This window comes from Diabrotica virgifera, chromosome 7 (assembly GCF_917563875.1).
Source record: "Diabrotica virgifera virgifera chromosome 7, PGI_DIABVI_V3a".
NCBI lineage: Eukaryota > Metazoa > Arthropoda > Insecta > Coleoptera > Chrysomelidae > Diabrotica > Diabrotica virgifera.
In genome coordinates, this window is record NC_065449.1 from 213,920,411 (window position 1) to 213,940,652 (window position 20,242).

Below are 20,242 nucleotides of genomic sequence, written 5' to 3' on the forward strand. Positions count from 1 at the left end.
AGTCATCTGTCAGTATTACGTCACCTGTCATGACTAGTTAAGAAGCCTACGTCCTTTTATTTCCTTCCTCCAAATTTCACTATTATAAGTATAACCTTTCAAAAGATACGAGGGGGGGTACGGACTTTTGACTAGCACTGTATAAGTAGGTATTGATTTTTCGAAGGAACTCTATAGCACATCTTTTGCTTAGAATATATTATTTTTCTATTGATTCTTGAGGTTATTTTCAATATAAACGTTCCAACGCAATAACCGTTTCCGGAGGTCCATCATAAATAATTGTAAAATTTTAAACATTTAAGTACATAGATGCCGGAATGGGACGTTTCGATGCCGCCGGTTCATCGCCGGCCGTTTCGATGCCGCCGGTTCATCGCCAGTCCATTTCATCGCCGCCATATCTCGCATTTCCTAGAATTCCTAATTAATACTAAAAATAACTAATAATTGTAACTGTCGAAAATTCGGAAATATATCAGATAGCGATTAATTGACTGGCGATGAATCGGCCGGCATCGGCATCGAACTGGCGGCATCGAAACGGCGGCGATGAAACGTCCTAGACCCCATAGATGCCTCTTATAATATACATATCTGAGAATTTTCATCAAACGCCGCGGATAGAATACCTTGAAAATTAATCATTATTATGTTTTTCCCAGTTTGACTAAAGCAATTTTTTGCCCTCTTCTTTCATATCTATCGACTGTTTTTCGGTTCGTTTTTGGTTTTCATACTATTTTTTTCCTATGGGTTTTTCCCTTGATCTCTTCGAATGCGTTACACACCTAAGAATGATCCTTTTTTGGACGATAAAAGGCAATAGCTAGTTCAAAATCATGACAAATACGTTGGTACGCAAACTGTGGGCCAGTCACTATTAAAATCGCAAAAGTCTTGATATTCGCAGTAAACCATAGTGGAAATCTTTAAATCTGCATTTAGATAGTTTTTAGTTAAATCACGCGTACAGTCATGCGACTCTGCGACTCAATCCATGGAAATGAGTTGATATGGTCCTTAACTTGCTGCTATTCTAAATTTACAATCAAGATGCAGTAGATATAAACAAACCAAGACACGTTAAATGATACTAGGAGCACTCCCGAATCATAATGTACAATGTATATACATAGTGGAGTCACTGAAGGTGGATATGAGTTATTACCTCCGATTTCGTTCAACCTTCATTGATTTGCATGAAAATTGGTGAGTGGTTAGAGGATATTTTAAGAAACAAAGGTGACATGGTGCCAACTTGCGCTTTTACCCTGGGGGTGGATGCCACCCCTTCTCGTGGTGAAAATTATTTTATTAAAAATAACCCCATAATTAGATAGGGGGACAAATTCTAAGCAACATTTGTTATATAAAGTTATACTTTTTGAGTTATTAAAGATCAAAAATTTTCATTTTTCGTAAGAACCGATGTTTTTAACCGATTTTTCATAGATAACTCAAAAACTATAAGTTTTTTTTAAAAAAGTTATTATTACCAAAATTAAAGCTAATAAAAAATTAAATAATCTCCTTACTAAAAAAACCTTTTAATATTAAATAAAAGTGAGTTATAGGTAATTGAATGCATATTTTTTTCGGCGAGTGCCCAAATCTAAGTATTCAAGCTTAAATTACGGGAAAATGATGCATTTTATAGCATAAACTTATTTAACATTTATGAAAGTACTTGGAAATATCTATCAAATGAGATCCCGAACAAGTTAATAACATTAAAATTTATGCTCCAAAAAATTCTCAAACTTAATCTTTTAAAAAATTTTCCAAAAAATGTTATCGTTTTTTTTTTAATAACTCCGTTAATTTTTACGATATCAGGTTCACCTAAAAACGGTTTGAAAGGTAATTCCAATGGCTATTAAAACGAGTTGAATTTAATCTTTTAAACCCCTTACTTTTTTAAAAATCAAAGATTAAATGGCCACGGTTACATGGTTCTCGCAGCAAAATTTAAGTTTTAAACGTTTCTATCTCGGTTATTTTTCAGCGTACAGAAATAGTAAAAAGGTAAAATATTTTTTACAGAAAAAACAAAAATTTGATAATTTACCATTTTTTACGTATATTGAGTATTTTTATAGTTATTATCAAAATAAAATGAAAATGACGATAATTTTAAAAATTCTGATTTTTTTAAATTATATCTTTTTTTCAAGAATATGCATTCGAAACCGGTGAAAATTGTTAAAATAATTACTTCTGCTAATATAAAGAAATGTTTGTAAGGATTACTATAAATTTTAATTTTTGTGGAAATTGCGTATGTTTTATTTTTCAGTTTTTCCTAAAAATTTCGAAAGGGTTGTCTTAGTTTCATCATAACTTGCTTAATTTTGATGCTATTAACTTCTTCTGGAGCTCATTTGTTAGGTATTCGGAAGTACTTTAATAAGTGTTTAGCAGGTATATTTTATAAAATGCATCGTTTTCCCGTTATTTAAGCTTGAATACTTAGATTTGAGTAATCGTCGAAAAAAATATACATTCAATTACCCATAACTCACTTTGAATTAACATTAGTTTAGTAAACTAAAAGGGAAGTTCCCTAGGTTGGCTGTATACCATATAGTTAAAAAACTCTAACAAGAAGTAAAACCACTTCTATGTAAATTGGTATATTTATTAAAACTTAAAAATCCCAATGGATTGAATAAAATATGTCCAATTCAGACGTTTTCAGACCTATCGGTCCATCATCAGTGAATGTGCATACTTGCTAAATAGCCCCAGAACCAAACAATGGTTGAATTTAAAATTCGATTTACATTATTTAAAAATAATATTCAACAGGCTAAACGCCGATGTTACAGGATATTGCCTGTGGGAACATGGTGAAACCCTACCAAAACCTCAATCAACCATCTTAGGCCAACTTTGACTATAAAGTTGGCCTAAGATGGTTGATTGAGGTTTTGGTAGGGTTTCACCATGTTCCCATAGGCAATATCCTGTAACATCGGCGTTTAGCCTGTTGAATATTATTTTTAAATAATGTAAATCGAATTTTAAATTCAACCATTGTTTGGTTCTGGGGCTATTTAGCAAGTATGCACATTCACTGATGATGGACCGATAGGTCTGAAAACGTTCTGAATTGGACATATTTTATTCAATCCATTGGGATTTTTAAGTTTTAATAAATATACCAATTTACATAGAAGTGGTTTTACTTCTTGTTAGAGTTTTTTATTAGTTTAGTACTTTGAGTGAACAGTGTATTCAGTTTTTTATTGTCTTAAATTTTGATAATAATAACTTTTTTGTAAAAGCTAACAGTTTTTGGGTTATACGTGAAAAACAGCTTTAAAACATGATTATTTTTAGGAAAAAATAAAATCTTTGATCTTTAATAACTCAAAAAGTATTGATTTATGTTAATAACTTAATAATACAAATTTTGATTCGAATTTGACCCTCTATCGATTAATGGTATTATTTTTAATTAAATAATTTTCACCCCAGAAAAGGGGTGGCATCCACCCCCAGGGTAAAAGCGCAAGTTGGCATCATGTCACCTTTGTTCCTTGAGGTATCCTCTAATTACTCACCAATTTTCATGAAAATCGATGAAGGTTCAACGAAATCGGAGGTGAAAACCTTCAGTGACTGCACCAACATTGTAAATCCCAAATCATGATTTCCAAAGTTTATACATTGTAAATTAAATAAGGCTATTTAATAGTAACGTGAAAACTGTGCTACTTTATGGGAGTGAAACAAGGGCAATAGTCTAAGAGCTGGGAGCGGATTTTGTGCGTGATAAGTAATATGGAAAAACTATACGGGGATATGTTGAATTAGTTGTGTACATGACTTTCACCAACGGCCGGAAACCAGAGTTGGGGCCGAGGGTAGTTATAAGGGGTCAAAGTCGCGGATTTTATTATTTTTTTATGACGCTCATGATCGAGATAATGCACCAAAATTTGGAAAAAAGTAGGTCATGACGTACCTAAGTAAAATCTCTAGGGGCTCAACGCTGCGTGGCCGACAAAGGGGTGGGGGTAGGGGTGAATATAAAAAATTTAACGGGTTTTTTGCGACGTTCGTGATTGAGATAGTGCACCAAAATTTGGGTATAAGTAGACCATGACATAAATAATTAAAATCCCCAGAGCCGGAAACCAGAGTGGGGAAGGAAAGTAGTTATAGGGGGTCAAAATTCCGTTTTTTATTATTTTTTTTTGTGACGCTCATGATCGAGATAGCGCGCCAAAATTTGGGAATAAGTAGGTCATGACGTAACTAAGTAAAATCTCCAGGAGTGGAACGCTGCGTGGTCGATAAAGGGGTGGGGCAGGGGTGAATATAAAAAAATGTAAGGGGTTTTTTGCGACGTTCGTGATTGAGATAGTGCACCAAACTTTGGAAATAAGTAGACCATGATATAACTAAGTAATATCCCCAGAGGCGGAGACCAGAGTGACGGACGAGGGAAGTTATAAGGGGTAAAAGTCGCGGTTTTTATTATTTTTTTTTTGTGGCGCTAATGATGGAGATAGTGCACCAAAATTTGGGAGTAAGTAGGTTATAACGTAACTAAGTAAAATCTTCAGGGGCGGAACGCTGCTTGGGGTACAAAGGGGTGGTAGGCAGGGGTGAGTATAAAAATATATGGGGGTTTTTTTGCCGTTCGTGATCGAGATAGTTCAACAGAATTTGGGAATAAGTAGATTATGACATTACTAAGTAAAATCTCCAGTGGCGGAACGCTGCGTGGGGGACAAATGTTGTGCCAGGTCACAAAAAATAATGCACACTGCGACTTTGACCCCTTAAAACTACCTTCATCCCCAACTCTGGTTTCCGGCTCTGGGGATTTTACTTAGCTAAGTCATGGTCTACTTATTTCCAAATTTTGGTGCACTCATTCTAGCACGTCGCAAAAAACCCCTTATATTTTTTATATTCACACCTACCCCCATCCCTTTATCGGCCACGCAGAGTTCCACCCCTGGAGATTGTACTTAGTTACCTCATGACCTACTTATTCCCAAATTTTGGTGCACTCTCGATCATGAGCGTCACAAAAAAATAATAAAAACAGCGATTTTGACCCCTTATAACTCATACCTAACTCTGGTTTCCGGCTCTGAGGATTTTACTTAGTTATGTCATGGTCTACTTATTCCCAAATTTTGGTGCACTCTGTCAATCACGCACGTCGCAAAAAACCCCTTATATTTTATGTATTCACCCCTGCTTCACCCCTTTGTCGGCCACGCAGAGTGCCACCACTGGAGATTTTACTTAGTTACGTCATGACCTACTTATTCCCAAATTTTGGTGCACTCTCTCGATCATGAGCGTCACAAAAAAAATAATAAAAACGGCGATTTTGACCCCTTATAACTACCCTCATCCCCAACTCTGGTTTCCGGCTCTGGGGATTTTAGTTAGTAATGTTATGATCTACTTATTCCCAAATTTTGGTCCACTATCTCAATCACGAACGTCGCAAAAAAAACTTTATATTTTTTATATTCACCTCTACCCCCACCCCTTTGTCGGCCACGCAGCGTTCCGCCCCTAGAGATTTTACTTAGTTACGTCATGACCTACTTATTCCCAAATTTTGGTGCAGTATCTCGATCATGAGCGTCATAAAAAAATAATAAAATCCGCGACTTTGACCCCTTATAACTACCCTCGGCCCCAACTCTGGTTTCCGGCCGTTGGTGAAAGTCATGTACACAACTAATTCAACATATCCCCGTATAGTTGTTCCATATTACTTATCACGCACAAAATCCGCTTCTATCTCTCCTACTACAATAACTGACGGAAATGTAAATAAAATCCAAGTTTTTGTAAATAGATGTCTACGTAAAATTCTAAAGGTATATTGGTCCAATACCATAACAAATGTAGCACTATGGAGGAAAACCAAACAAGAACCCATCAGAACAACAATAAAGAGGAAAAGATGGAACTGGCTGGGACACACCCTGAGGAAAGAAAATGCAGACAGAACAAAACAGGCACTCAAATGGAATACAGTTGGACGAAGAAGCAGAGGACGCCCGACCAAAACATGGAGGAGTACCATTGAAGAAGACCACAAAAGTATGAAGAAAACCTGGGGAGAAGTAGCAACCATGGCCAGAAATAGAGGAGAATGGAGAAGCTTCGTGGATGCCCTATGCTCGTTCATTGAGTAAAAGGATTGGATATATATATATAGTCCGTCCGCTATAACTTTTCCCATGCGGTACGATTCATTTTCAATCAAATTAAGTCAAAACATAAATTGAAACGAACGTCGATGTGTATATACATTTTGTATACTGTATACTATATACTACACACATCGGCGTACGTTTCACTTTCTGTTTTGACTTAATTTGATTGAAAATGAATCGTACCGCATGGGAAAAGTTATAGCGGACGGACTATACATTGTAAATTATGATTCGGGAGTGCTCCTAGTAGCATTTAACGTGTCTTGGTTTGTTTAATTCTAGTGCATCTTGAATGTAAATTTAGTATAGTTTTGAAAATCTGTCTCCGACCAATTTTCTTTCTTATATAATTTTCTCCGATTTATTTTTCTTGAACTTAATTTGACTACCACCAAGTCTCTTTCTCTCTTCTTTGATTCCAGTGATTATAATTTCAGCCATAGCCATTTTTTTCTAAATTTGCTAAACACTAAAAATTTTATTTTTTAAGTTTAGTAGATCAAATAAAGTACGTTCCTACGTTTTTTTTTTGTCGTTTACAATGCGTAGAGTACGAAGTTGCACAAATTGTTAGTAATTGCATTAAGGATGAAATAAATTCAGATGAAATAGTGAATGGATAGTAGAAAAGATCATTTATTTGGGACTAAAAAATGCAAAAACACCCTTTGACCTCCTTTCTAGTTATTAGAGATCTGTCATTGTATGAATACTAACGTAGTAACAATTCTTGAAATTTAAATTTCAAATTATATTCCCATCTTATTCAAGACCTTCGGATCTATTCAGAATACCATGTCAATTCATGTCACTCTTTCGATAGGTTTAGTAAATTAAAATAGAAAATTCACATATTTCTTAGGTTACTGAACTTAAATTAGTACTTTAAAGTTAAGAAATTCGTAATGAAATTTTAATCAGGTCAAGATGTATAAATAATAGCCTCTATTAAACTGCACTTAAGATAGCACAAACATTTTTCGGGAATTTTCTTAGTAAGGTCTTTTTTATATCCTGCAGTTTCGGAAAAACTTATGAATTATTAATTATTTGTATTCATTTCAGTAATTGTTTCAATTAAAAATTTAGTTACAATATATTACATTAAAATACAATTAATTTTAAAAGAACACGCCACAAAACTTATATGGAATAATCTGATATTTCCTATTATTTCAAGCGAGTTTAAAAAACGAACAAACGAAGTCAAACAATGTTTATTTTAAAGCAAGTTAATCACCAATATATAGATATTAAGAAAATAATAACAATAAGTGTAGTTTGGTAAATGGGCTCAGTTTCCGTAGCCGTTACAAAGAAGGAAAAAACAAATTGAAATTATTTGTTTTAAAGTCAATAGAATAAAAAAAATTCCATGTAAAACGAGTAATGTTTTAATTGTCTTTATGTCAAAAAATACCTACCTCTTAAAACCCACCAAATTTAATTTGCATATCTCAACCAGTTTTAGAGCAATAAATAAATCGTCAGTGTGTAAGAAAAAATTCAACATCCTGTATCTCGGAAACGAAGCATTTGCAGACATATGTTTATAAATCAAACGGTCATTATTTTTCATGCAGAATTGTCCCTTAAAGTTTGTCGCACTTATTTATATAAACACCCTGTATTGATGAAGAACATGGCTAGTTGTCGAAGTATAGTATTTTTACTACAAAAACGTTATTACGTAGGTCAAAATTTTTGACGTAAGAGAACTGTCAAAACATTAGAATGTGACTTTTCATTATTGTCATATTAATATAAAGTCACAATCTAATGTTTTGACAGTTCTCTTACGTCAAAAATTTTGACCTACGTAATAACGTTTTTGTAGTAAAAATACTATACCTAACTTTTTCATAATCAAACATGAGTCAAAAAGCAGAATTTTAAGAAAGGCTAAGGCTACAATTGAGTTTTATTTTAAATATTTTTTAAATGCTAGAATATTCCACAGGGTGTTCCGAACTTTGAGGAAAAAACACAGTATTATTGTTACACCCGGTATACAATGAGATTTACCTGTTCAACAACACTATTACTACATCAATATTATTAGAGAATAAGTCTATTGGTCCAAGAGCTGTGAGACATTTTTGAGTAGGTATTTTAGGCAACCTGAAAATTTTTCAGGTGACTCTTCCATGATAGCCTAATACAAAAATGCCGGTCTGGCTGGAGGGTAGCGGTTATTTTCCCCCAAATCCCCCCCAAAGTTAAAAACAGGGTAAAAATTGTTATTGCAAAAAATATCATTGACGTGACTTTAAAGTAAATTTAAATATTCAAATATAATGATAATAAACAAGCCAGGCGATTTGAGTGCGATTTTAACTCTGCAAGATACTTGCATGGGCGTCCCAGGATTATTTTCAGGGGATGCATCTGAACTTCAGAAGATTTCATCTGAATCTGTACATACTGTTAACGAGTATAAAATGTACAACCATACATACATAGGTATGTATATTCCTTCCGGACAGGGAGGTGCAATTGTTATTTTGACAGGGTATTTTTTAATATTAAAAATAAATATTCTAAAAAGGCAGGTTTTTTTTGGTGAAATTTTCTAACTGCCATGTCATCAAACAAATTACGCGTGCATATAAATGAAAAGCGCTATAGGTAAGCAGCAGTGTGAGAAAGGGTGTATACCGATAGCTGTTTGCGTCCTCTGTTCTAGCGGAGCGAGTCCGTTCGCTCGAGAAAAATCACGTGACCTGGCGATACCCATGTTGTTGTGCCTCGAAACGTTAGAGTAAATATTATATATTATAGTTTAAATAAGTTTTCAATTTAAAAATCTTTTAGTAATATTTTTAATATTTTCAATATTAATAATTTACTATTAGGATTGAAAACTACTTCGACTTTCAATGCCAGGTGGCGCTAGCCACCTACTATCATCACTTCAGTTGCAATGGGTGGCAAAACCTCTCGATACGAATCAGTTAAAATATGGAGAACAGTGCCTACGTTCCTTCCGATGAAGGCTCCAATAAGAGCCGAAAATCGCGGTTCAAGGGACTGGACTGCACTCCGTATTCTAATTGAAAAGTAAGATTGTTTTGCCTTCGCATTGCAACTGAATAAAAATGGTATACATTTTTATTTTATAGTCGTATTACTCCGTAGAGTAACTAGGTGCATTTTTCCGTTGGAACTTTACCAGCTGCAGACGGGGGATGTGAATTGCATAGTGTAGAATTCCTTCCCTCTCGTCTTCACTGCAGCATCCATTTGACTTGCAAATTGTAGAAGTCTTGGAGGTGTCACCAGGAAAGTGTACCAATAAGTTTTCAATTTAAAAATCTTTTAGTAATATTTTTAATATTTTCAATATTAATAATTTACTATTAGGATTGAAAACTACATCGTCTTTCAATGCCAGATGGCGCTAGCCACCTACTATCATCACTTCAGTTGCAATGGGTGGGAAAGCCTCTCGATACGAATCAGTTAAAATATGGAGAACAGTGCCTACGTTCCTTCCGATGAAGGCTCCAATAAGAGCCGAAAATCGCGGTTCAAGGGACTGGACTGCACTCCGTATTCTAATTGAAAAGTAAGATTGTTTTGCCTTCGCATTGCAACTGAATAAAAATGGTATACATTTTTATTTTATAGTCGTATTACTCCGTAGAGTAACTAGGTGCATTTTTCCGTTGGAACTTTACCAGCTGCAGACGGGGGATGTGAATTGCATAGTGTAGAATTCCTTCCCTCTCGTCTTCACTGCAGCATCCATTTGACTTGCAAATTGTAGAAGTCTTGGAGGTGTCACCAGGAAAGTGTACCAATAAGTTTTCAATTTAAAAATATTTTAGTAATATTTTTAATATTTTCAATATTAATAATTTACTATTAGGATTGAAAACTACTTCGTCTTTCAATGCCAGATGGCGCTAGCCACCTACTATCATCACTTCAGTTGCAATGGGTGGGAAAACCTCTCGATACGAATCAGTTAAAATATGGAGAACAGTGCCTACGTTCCTTCCGATGAAGGCTCCAATAAGAGCCGAAAATCGCGGTTCAAGGGACTGGACTGCACTCCGTATTCTAATTGAAAAGTAAGATTGTTTTGCCTTCGCATTGCAACTGAATAAAAATGGTATACATTTTTATTTTTTTTAAGTAACTTTTTCTTAATTAAAGGAAAATAATACGTACTATACAATAGATTTTGCAAATATGATATGAAAAAGACAAATTTATTATTATAAATATATAGGTAGAAAAGTATAAAACTATAAGCTAAATAAATTCGGTGCCCGAATCTTGTACTTCTTCTTCAAACTCCTCATCTGAGCTTAAATATTCATTCTCTTCTTCTTCGTCAGACTCGTCAGTCGAAGCCTGCAAAATCACGGGCGCATCTGAAGAAAGACTTGCCATTGTTGAGATGTGGTGTTATCGAATAATGTAAAAAATATCATGGACACAACACGTAGCAAACACGGAAACATAAAGAAAGATGAAAAAGGAAAAGAAATACTCAACACTATGAAGGAAAAAAATGAGCTACTTTGGTTATATACTAAGAAATAAAAAACCTGATGTGATTGGTTATATAAGGAAAATGATTAAGTATTGGATATATAAGTAAGAATACGTAGCAACTCAATTAATTAATCACTAATTAATTTTTAATTAACTCTAAATACATATTGCAACTATTTACAGATCAGGTAGAAGAGCAATCTGGGTCTCGAGGGGAGTCTGACGAAGAAAAAGATAATGAATATTTAAGCTCAGATAAGTAGTTTGAAGAAGAAGAAGTACAAGATTCGGACACAAAATTAATTTAGTTTATAGTTTTATACTTTTCTACCTATATATTTATATCATTAAATTTGTCTTTTTCTATCATATTTGCAAAATCTATTGTATAGTCCCTATTATTTTCCTTTAATTAAAAAAAAGTTACTTACAACAACATGGGTATCGCCAGGTTACGTGATTTTTCTCGAGCGAACGGACTCGCTCAGTTACAACAGAGGACGCAAACAGCTATCGATATACGCTCTTTCTCACACTGGTGCTTACCTATAGCGCTTTTCATTTATATGCACGCGTAATTTGTTTGATCACATGGCAGTTGGAAAATTTCACCAAAAAAAACCTGTCTTTTTTAGAATATTTATTTTTAATATTAAAAAATACCCTGTCAAAATAAACAATTGCACGTCCCTGTCCGGAAGGAATGTACATAGCTATGCATGTATAGTTGCATATTTTATACTCGTTAATAGTATGTACAGATTCAGATGAAATCTTCTGAAGTTAGATGCATCCCCTGAAAATAGTGCTGGGACGCCCATGCAAGTATCTTGCAGAGTTAAAATCGCCCTCAAATCACCTGGCCTGTTTATTTTCTTTATATTTGAATATTTAAATTTACTTTAAAATCACGTCAATGATATTTTTTGTAATAACAATTTTTAACCTTTTTTTAACTTTGGGGGGATTTTTGGGGAAAATAACCGCTACCCTCCAGCCAGACCGGCATTTTTGTATTGAGCTATCATGGAACAGTCACCTGAAAAATTTTTAGGTTGCCTAAAATACCTACTCAAAAATGTCTCACAGCTCTTATACTATATAACATATTAAAAAGTCACTAAAATCGGACAACAGGTTTAGGAGATCCGAGACGTCAAAAATGACCCGTTTTTAAGGTGTCCGGGTTTTTTTGGCCAGGATTGTATATACAGTATACTGTTAATTATTACCAATCAAATAATTGTGTTATTAGTACAATATCCTACCCTATTAAAGCACTCACGTTTTACGTAAGGTAAAAAACGTTTTTAGGTCATTCTTTATAGTCTACAAAATAAAATAACATTAGTTAATTACCGGCTATCAGTATAATGAGCTAATAGCTACTTGGTTATTTATTATTTTTGATAAAATATACCCTACTGCACACTATTTTTCGTATAATGTTAAAAGCACGAATTATTTCACTAAGTCCAAAGTTGTGAGGTGTAAATGGAAGTATTTGCACTTCTTATAACAAACAGGTAAATTGTATTTTTGTGTTTATATTGGGCACTCCATTTAAGGGGCTATCCTAGTGTAAAACTACGGAATTCATGTACGTTTTTTGAGAATTTCTAAAATAAAAAGTACCGTACCAATTGTTTTGAAAATTTGCATGAGCATTTACTATAAAAAAAGGACATGCAAAACAATTTTCATAAAAAAATATTAAAAATTAAACGATTTATGCGCCATCCACTGGCACCATGAAAATAAAAACAAGGCCCCACTGCTGCAGTGATTGGGACAAATAGAGATCTTGAAACTTAAAATTTGAAAGTGAATATTGAAATATAAGTTATTTGATGTACCATCAACTAGGATTTTTGAAAAATATTAAAATTTGGAAAAATGACGAATTGTTGAAAAAATTTTTTAAAATTAGCTAAAACATTTTCAGTTTCAAAAACCGCCAAATTGACATTTCGTTAGATTAGAATGACAGGGTTCCAACTAACAAAATCGCATATTTGGAGTTATTAGTGTGAAAAGGTTCCAACTGATCTTGTTTATCTTTTGATCTGACAACAGCGCTGTCTAACAACGTAATTCTGACTTATTACAATGCCAAGGTTCCATCTGTGAACATAAATAAAACAAAACTAGAATGACATGGTTTCAGGTGACACATGAAACCTTGTCACTCAACCAATAATTAAGATTTGCATGTATTCGTTTGACAATGTTCCAACTGCAACAGCTGTTCATGTTCACTGTCTAGTATTGAGGTTATGTTTTCATTGTTGTTTATAACAATGACGGAACTAAATGAGTTGGGACGACTTATTACTGAGTTATTAAGTGAGGATGAAGAATTAGAGGACTCGGGTGATTCTTACTCCCCATCATCAGAAAGTTTAAGCGATGAAAATGAAGAAATTACTGACAGGTAAGCTAACCTCTATTTTTTATTGTTGAAACCTTTACTTCGTGGAATCTAGTCATTTTTATCAAATCAAAGTACAAATAACGTTAAAAATTCCATAATTTATTATTTAAATCCACATGTTTCAAAACATTAAAGTTTTATCGCTTTAGTTTAGTTTTTTTAAATAGCCTACTTTTCAAAAGTTCTATTGCACATAATCAATTTTTAAACTTCCATTTGGAGAGTAAATAGACTTATGGTATTTCAAATGATTCATTTGAGGTTTTTAAACTAGTATATAGTAATAGTCATACTATTTTAGCAGCTAATTCTAGTGGTATTTTGCAGGCGACCCAGAAATAAAGCCAAGAAGCGTGTTCCTGCAGATATTTCAACAACGGCAACCAAATCAAAACCAGCGTTGATGCCCATTGATCTCCCATCAACTTCAACCGCTGGCGCTCACCAAACTACTTCAAATGATGAGGTCCATTTGCCTATAAATCCGGTTGGGGAAGAAGTTATTATTGATCAGGTAACAAACACTAAACCTCCTCCTGTTAAGAGAAGAAAAAGGGATGTTTCTTCTTGGAAAAGCCAGAAACGTTATATCAGCCATCAAAAAGGGGAATCTTATGTGAGTCGTAGAGGAATTGTAGAGCCCGCTAAAGAAGTTAAAAGTTTGAAGGACTGTTTAAATGACTGTAAATTTAAATGTGGGGTATCTATTAGTGAAAATGAAAGACAAGCTTTGTTTAAGGCGTTTTATGGCATGAATCAAAATGGAAAACATCAATATCTTGGGTACAACCACAGAATATCAGTCAGAAAGACCTAAAGATAGGAACAGAGAATCATACGAAAAATTCACTTTTAGGTACTTCTTTGATGTTGGTAACCAAAAGGTACAAGTCTGCAAAAAAATTTGCTTAGGAACGCTAAGCATCTCACAAAAACCTGTGTATACGGTTCATAATAACAAAGATGAGGTCACCAATACACCCAAGCCGGACGGTAGGGGCAAAAGTGCCCAAAGTTCAAGACGCCTCAATGAAATAAAAAAAACTGTGAGAAATCACATAAAATCTTTTCCCAATGTTGAGTCTCATTACTGTAGGGCCACAACACAAAGAAAGTATCTGGATTCAAACCACAATTTAGCTAAAATGTACAAACTTTACACAGATAAGTGTAGGGAGGAAAATGTTGTGCCTGTTAAGCTAAGTATGTATCGACGTATTTCATCTTCTAAAGTATTAAATTTTCAGTTGGTCCCATTCTTCCAAGTTTCAGTTTTAGAATTCACACAATCCCTGCATTTGATCTCATTCAAAACCTCTTTTTTGGAAGAGAATGCAGTGACTGTATCTTGAGGTTTGTTGTATCGGCGTCCAAGAAAGGAAGAGTGACACAAAAAAGCACGCAAAGACAAGCCGAAGAAAACGCACCAATCTAGAAATTGATAAAACCCAAACACCTAGTGAACTCCAAGGCAACACTCTCGGCGAAAAAAATAAAGGATATCAAGTCAATGTTAAAGTTTATGCCCTTGCAAGACACAGCGTTCTACACCACATTATTAAAACTGTGAAAATGTTGACATAGGTCAAAAACACTTACTGTACCTTTCTTTAAAATAAAGTCATAGTAATTGAAATTTATACCAGTGTAATTATTTCAGAATCCTACTAACTATACCTATGGATCAGACTAAATAAATCATTTACTTTGGTATGAGAAGGTTCCACCTTCCACATAGAACCTTGTCACACATAAAATGTCAAGTTTAAAAAGTGACAAGGTTCCAACTGTAAACAAAAAAAAATTGTAAATTTCTTACTAAGGAGCATTTTTTTCTTTTTTACCAGCCAAAACCTTGTTATGTATATAACTAAGAAGTATGTACACAAAAATCAAACAATATATCAAAAACATTTGTGTGGTGTCAAGGTTAAACTTTGGGGACTGTTTTCTCAAAACTAGGTTGTGGTTAGTTGGAACCCTGTCATTCTAGCCTAACGATTTTTTATCCGATCAAAAAACCCCTACTTCATGGTATAGAAAATAACTTATATTTCAACAATAACTTTGAAATTTTATGTTTCATGATCTCTATTAGTCCCAATCACGGCAGCAACGGAGCTATGTTTTTATTTTCACGGTGCCAGTAGATGGCGCATAAATCGTTTATTTTTAAATATTTTTTTTAGAAAATTGTTTTGCATGTACTTCTTTTTATAATAGACGGGCATGCAAATTTTCAAAACAATTGGTATAGTACTTTTTATTTTAGAAATTCCCAAAAAAGTATATGAATTTCGTACCTTTACACTAGGATAGCCCCTTAAATATACACACTTTGGAAAAGTCTAGGGATATTTTTAGAAAGATACGAAATTTGTTGAAATGTCAAGAATAATGAGAATTCCTTTAAGTACAGTTAAATGTGATGTGTATGTATAAATAAAACTGCAACCCAATCATTGGCGTTCCAGTTTTGATATTATTTACACCACTCTAATCTTGCAGCGCGATTGTACTGGTACTGGAGAGAGGTATACATCTCAATGGCCTTCGACTGTGGAGATTGGCTTCATGGAGACGAGGCTACAGTATCACGGCCTATGGTTAAAGGGTGCTTTACAGCTTGCAAGAAAACTTGCTGCAATTTCTTGCATGTAAGACTTTCATGCAAGTCTACTGCATGGTCTTTTACAGTTTGCAACCCGGCTTGCATGCAATTAATGTTGACAGTTTTACCCTTAACCTAACTTATAAACTTTTGTTTTTTTTTTGAAATACTTTATTGCTGTTTATTTAACTTGGTAAATTTCGAAATGCCAAGACTATCAGAAATAGCCAAATATAAAAGGAAAAAGGCGGTAGCAGCAACTTTAAGTATCATTATTGCTGCAGCCAGCCTTTTAATCACTAATTTAGAACGCCGAGATCGGAGATGGTGGGTAAGACCTTAGTTGAACAAGAAGAGGGGTAATAATGTATCTCTAACAGAAGAATTTATCCAAGTAGATGATGAAAATGACTCTAAATTTTCTAGGAATGAATGTACATTTTAATAAACTCTTGGGAAAAATTGAACAAATAATCACAAAGAAATCTATATATTTCGAGGATACTATTTCTGCAAAACACAAATTATTATTATCCTAAGGTACTTAGCTAGAGGAGAGAGCTTCCGTAGCTTAATATACAATTTACAATAATCATAGAATCTCAGAAAGTGCCATTTCATTATTCATTCATTTCCATCGTTGATATATTTCACAAACAGAAAACAGCTGATTGGCATGTTTTCGTGAATCTGTATCAATGACATTTGGTATTGTGGAAAAATCAAATTCCCCTAGACTTGCATGAAAACTTGCAGGGAAAATGGCACCAAACCGATTATCGCGCAATTGCAAGAAGTTGCATGCAATAATCAACTGACGACATACTGCGCATGCCTTCAGGCAACTTTCTTGCGTCTTGCAGGTAGAATTGCAAGCTGTAAAGCGCTCTTTAGTGGTGTGCCCGCTGCAAGTCTCTAATCAATTCATATGCTAAAATTGTTGGTTGTCTTCTAACGGTTAACGCTAAAAATCGATCTTGAGCTGCAGTTGCAGCGCGCTCACGTAGATGACGTTCGGCTGGACTTCCGGTGTCACAAAAACGCCGCTACAATCGACTTAAAACATCTTGGGAGTTAGTTTCCTGCATGTCACCTTAAAGAAGACCCACAACCCTATTCATCTCATCCAAAGTTAAACGATATCGTTCCACAATTAAAAAAAAAGACTATGTGTGTCCTTTGTACGCACGTAAGAAGTTATACTTCTACTACATATTATGTGATTTTTAAGACAATACCAAAAATCTAAAAAAAAAAAATAAAACGCACACAAACACATTGAAAAATGCCACAAAGAAAAAATGATTTCTGAACGATAATAATTGTTGGCAAAAATTTTAAATACGCATTTTCTGAAAAAAAATATTATATAACAAATATACTTACAATCATAAAATTCATAAAAAAATAAAAAAATAAAAACTTGCATCGGGAATCGAACCCGTGAATTTCGTGGCGCTTTGATTCGTAATCGAATCCTAGACTAACTCGTCCAATTCCACATTATTTGTCATGTGGAAAAATAGGGTAACTAAACGTTTTACTCTTTGACAGTTGTTTTGAATATAATTAAATTATGTAGTTTAAATTTTGTGGAAGAAAATATTAAAATATAACAAAACGGTAAGAAAACAATATATTAGATGAAGATTGGTAGAACTTTTGTTGGTAATCAAATTAAGTATGTAAATCAAAGCATTACATACCTACTAGATAAATAAATCTACGCCAAAAATCATAATTTAAAAATAAAAATCGGACCTAATTTGGGATTTCTCTCTAAAATCCCCATTCTTGAGAAAATAAATGTACAGTAGAGCGTCGATTATCCGAACGTCGATCAACCGAACGACCGCTTATTCGAACTATCGACTCCCGCGTCCCGCACTCGAATACCGAGCAAGCGTTAGTAATTGACGCTTAAAATATCTTCAATTTTCTTCAATATTGTATCCAAAAATAATTATGTTGTTGCAAAGGCTGCACTTTTTTGTTTAGTTGCTAGTTGTCATTATCAAGATATAAATAAATATGTAGGTATATAAATATGGCTTTTATTAACTTGTGGATAAATATGTATGACTATAAATATGTATCAATATATTGTAGTTCGATTATCCGAACAAATCGGTTTTCCGAACACCTATGTCCCCCAATTAGTTCGGATAATCGACGCTCTACTGTATTTCAACCTAATCCAAATGTATAATTACAATATGATTATAATAAAAACTACTTACCAAATTAGAATGAGTTTTCCTTGTCCAAAATAGTCCAAAAATATAGGTATATGAAAACTATTTAAAAAGGCAGTATAACTATTAACTAACTTTTGTTTGTTGTTTCTTTTCACACAAATTTTAAAACGCAACAACCATAAATAATCTAACTACAGCTGTGCCACAGCCGCCATATTGAATAATTTTTGACATGTCATTTGAACATCCAATCAGAACAAAGTTATAATGCGCATGCGCCGGGATCATAGGTTTTAACATATAAAAATTCACCCTCATATCGCCGGTAAAGAAGTATAACTTCAAAAAACAATATTTTCAATGCACTAACTAAAGAAAGGTAAAGGAAATTGGATGGTAAAGTACAGGGCAAAAGATCAGTAGGAAGCAAGGGCGGATCCAGGGGCGATTTTTGGTGGGGGCCATGGGCTTTTTTGGGGGGAGGGGGACTGCGGGAAAAAATTTTAAAATTAGGGCTATAATGGTGAGTTTTACGGCACTTTTAACACACTTTTGAGTGCCATAAAAACATTCAAAACTTATCATTATTAAAGTATTATTAAAGTCAGTACCGATTCCTACACATTTCTTCGGATCCAAGAGCAGTTCCTTCAACAAGTTTATACTATTTTTCCCAAGGCTTCTCCTGTTAGGCGTTGTTCTACCCCTCTTTCTTGATTTTCACTAAGTATTTTAATGTTCTCATAAGCATCAAGGAACTTGACAAAGTCTTCTCGAATGTTGTTATTGTGTATGCATCTCAAATTTAGAGAAAGCTGTTTTACGTGGGATACGTCAGTCGTTTCGTCAAATATGACAGAGTAATAATTTGAACTTTAAACCTGATTCATTATTTGTTCAATTATTTCTTCACCACAATATTTGTATGTGGCTCTGGAAGATGTTGTGGATAGGTGTTGCTTAAAAGTCTAATCTCCTGATGCGATTTTAATCCTTAACAATTCCCTAAAATTTCTCTCATTGATAGGTCCAGCATCTTCGTCCATAAGCAGAAGACCATCATCACGATGGCCTCAGAGGAATATTTTGTCTACCTAAGAACACTATAGACTCTAATAGTTGTCGTAGTCTTTCTCTATTTTCTTGTATCTGTTTAGACCCCTGAGAGTCTATCTGGTTAATGACTGACTTTTGCGGGTTGCGAGAACTTTGTAAAAAATCTAGCCCAACCTGAACGCACTCCTTGTGGTATGATGTTTTTTCATGGGTTTGTATGGCTCCATCTGTGCCTATGAGTTTGGTGAAAGATGTTTAAGGTTTCGTGACAAGGCTTTGGGCAGTCATCCCTTTATTGTGACCACATTCTTTTTTACTCTTTGTGTGTATAGAATATGGCTGCCAAGGTGGTTCTAACAATTGGCATTTTGTAAAATTATTAACATTTTGTTTTACAAAACATCCTGTGTCATTCTTGAAGCTTCCGTTACTGCTTTTGTTCAATTCTAGTCCAGAAGACATAATATTTATCCCTTAATGTTATTCTGAAGCTATTTCCTTGTGGCATTTTTATGATCAACTATTTATGTGGGAAATAAGCCAGAATTAAATTGAAAAAAATAATTTTATAATATATTTTATCCCTTGTTTTATACATACATATGTGTTTGAAACTAAAAACATTTGAACTGCAAATCTTTAAATTTATATTTTTTTTAAATTCTCGGAGGGGGCATGGCCCCCTCGCTGAATCCGCCCTTGGTAGGAAGACTCCAGAACTCATTGCTGAAAGACCTGAGAAGATGGTTTGACCGATCATCCGCAGAAATTTTTGGTGCAGCATTTTCCAAAGCTACAATTGCCATTTGGATCGCCAACCTTCGAAAGGGGACGGCGCAATAAGAAGAAGAGAACTAAAGAAAAGCTTTATAGCACGAACAAAATCGAAACTACCAGAATATTTACTGTGCGTATATTTAGGTACAAATCATAGTTTTTCCTCTCCTGTTGAAAACGTTGTCAAATATTCGTTCACTTTTGCCGTTTTGTTTTACTTACAAAAGTCTACAGGATGAACAACTGCACAACTTCAAATTAAAGGACCACATGAATTTATTTTTATTAATTGTATTCGTCTTTGAATAATTAGATGTTATACTTCTATTATATGATTCCAACGAACTATTTAAAGTACATATTTTAGTTTATTTATATTTTATTTAAATATCAAACTAATTTTAAAACTTACTACTTTCCAAACATTTTTATTAAAACAATAACAAAAATTAAAAAA

The 20,242-nt window shown here is 34.0% G+C and overlaps 2 protein-coding genes across 2 annotated transcripts in view; both read left to right on the forward strand.

The window, feature by feature from the left end:
- LOC114331204 (phosphatidylserine synthase) overlaps window positions 1-20,242 on the forward strand; it is a 57,091-nt gene that overhangs the window by 18,109 nt on the left and 18,740 nt on the right. The gene's annotated exons all lie outside the window — the stretch shown is intronic.
- On the forward strand, window positions 12,687-14,105 carry LOC126887789 (uncharacterized). The gene is made up of 2 exons (XM_050655606.1): window positions 12,687-13,143; window positions 13,471-14,105. The coding sequence occupies exons 1-2, from the start codon at window positions 12,986-12,988 to the stop codon at window positions 13,958-13,960; spliced, it is 648 nt and encodes a 215-aa protein (XP_050511563.1). The 5' UTR covers window positions 12,687-12,985; the 3' UTR covers window positions 13,961-14,105.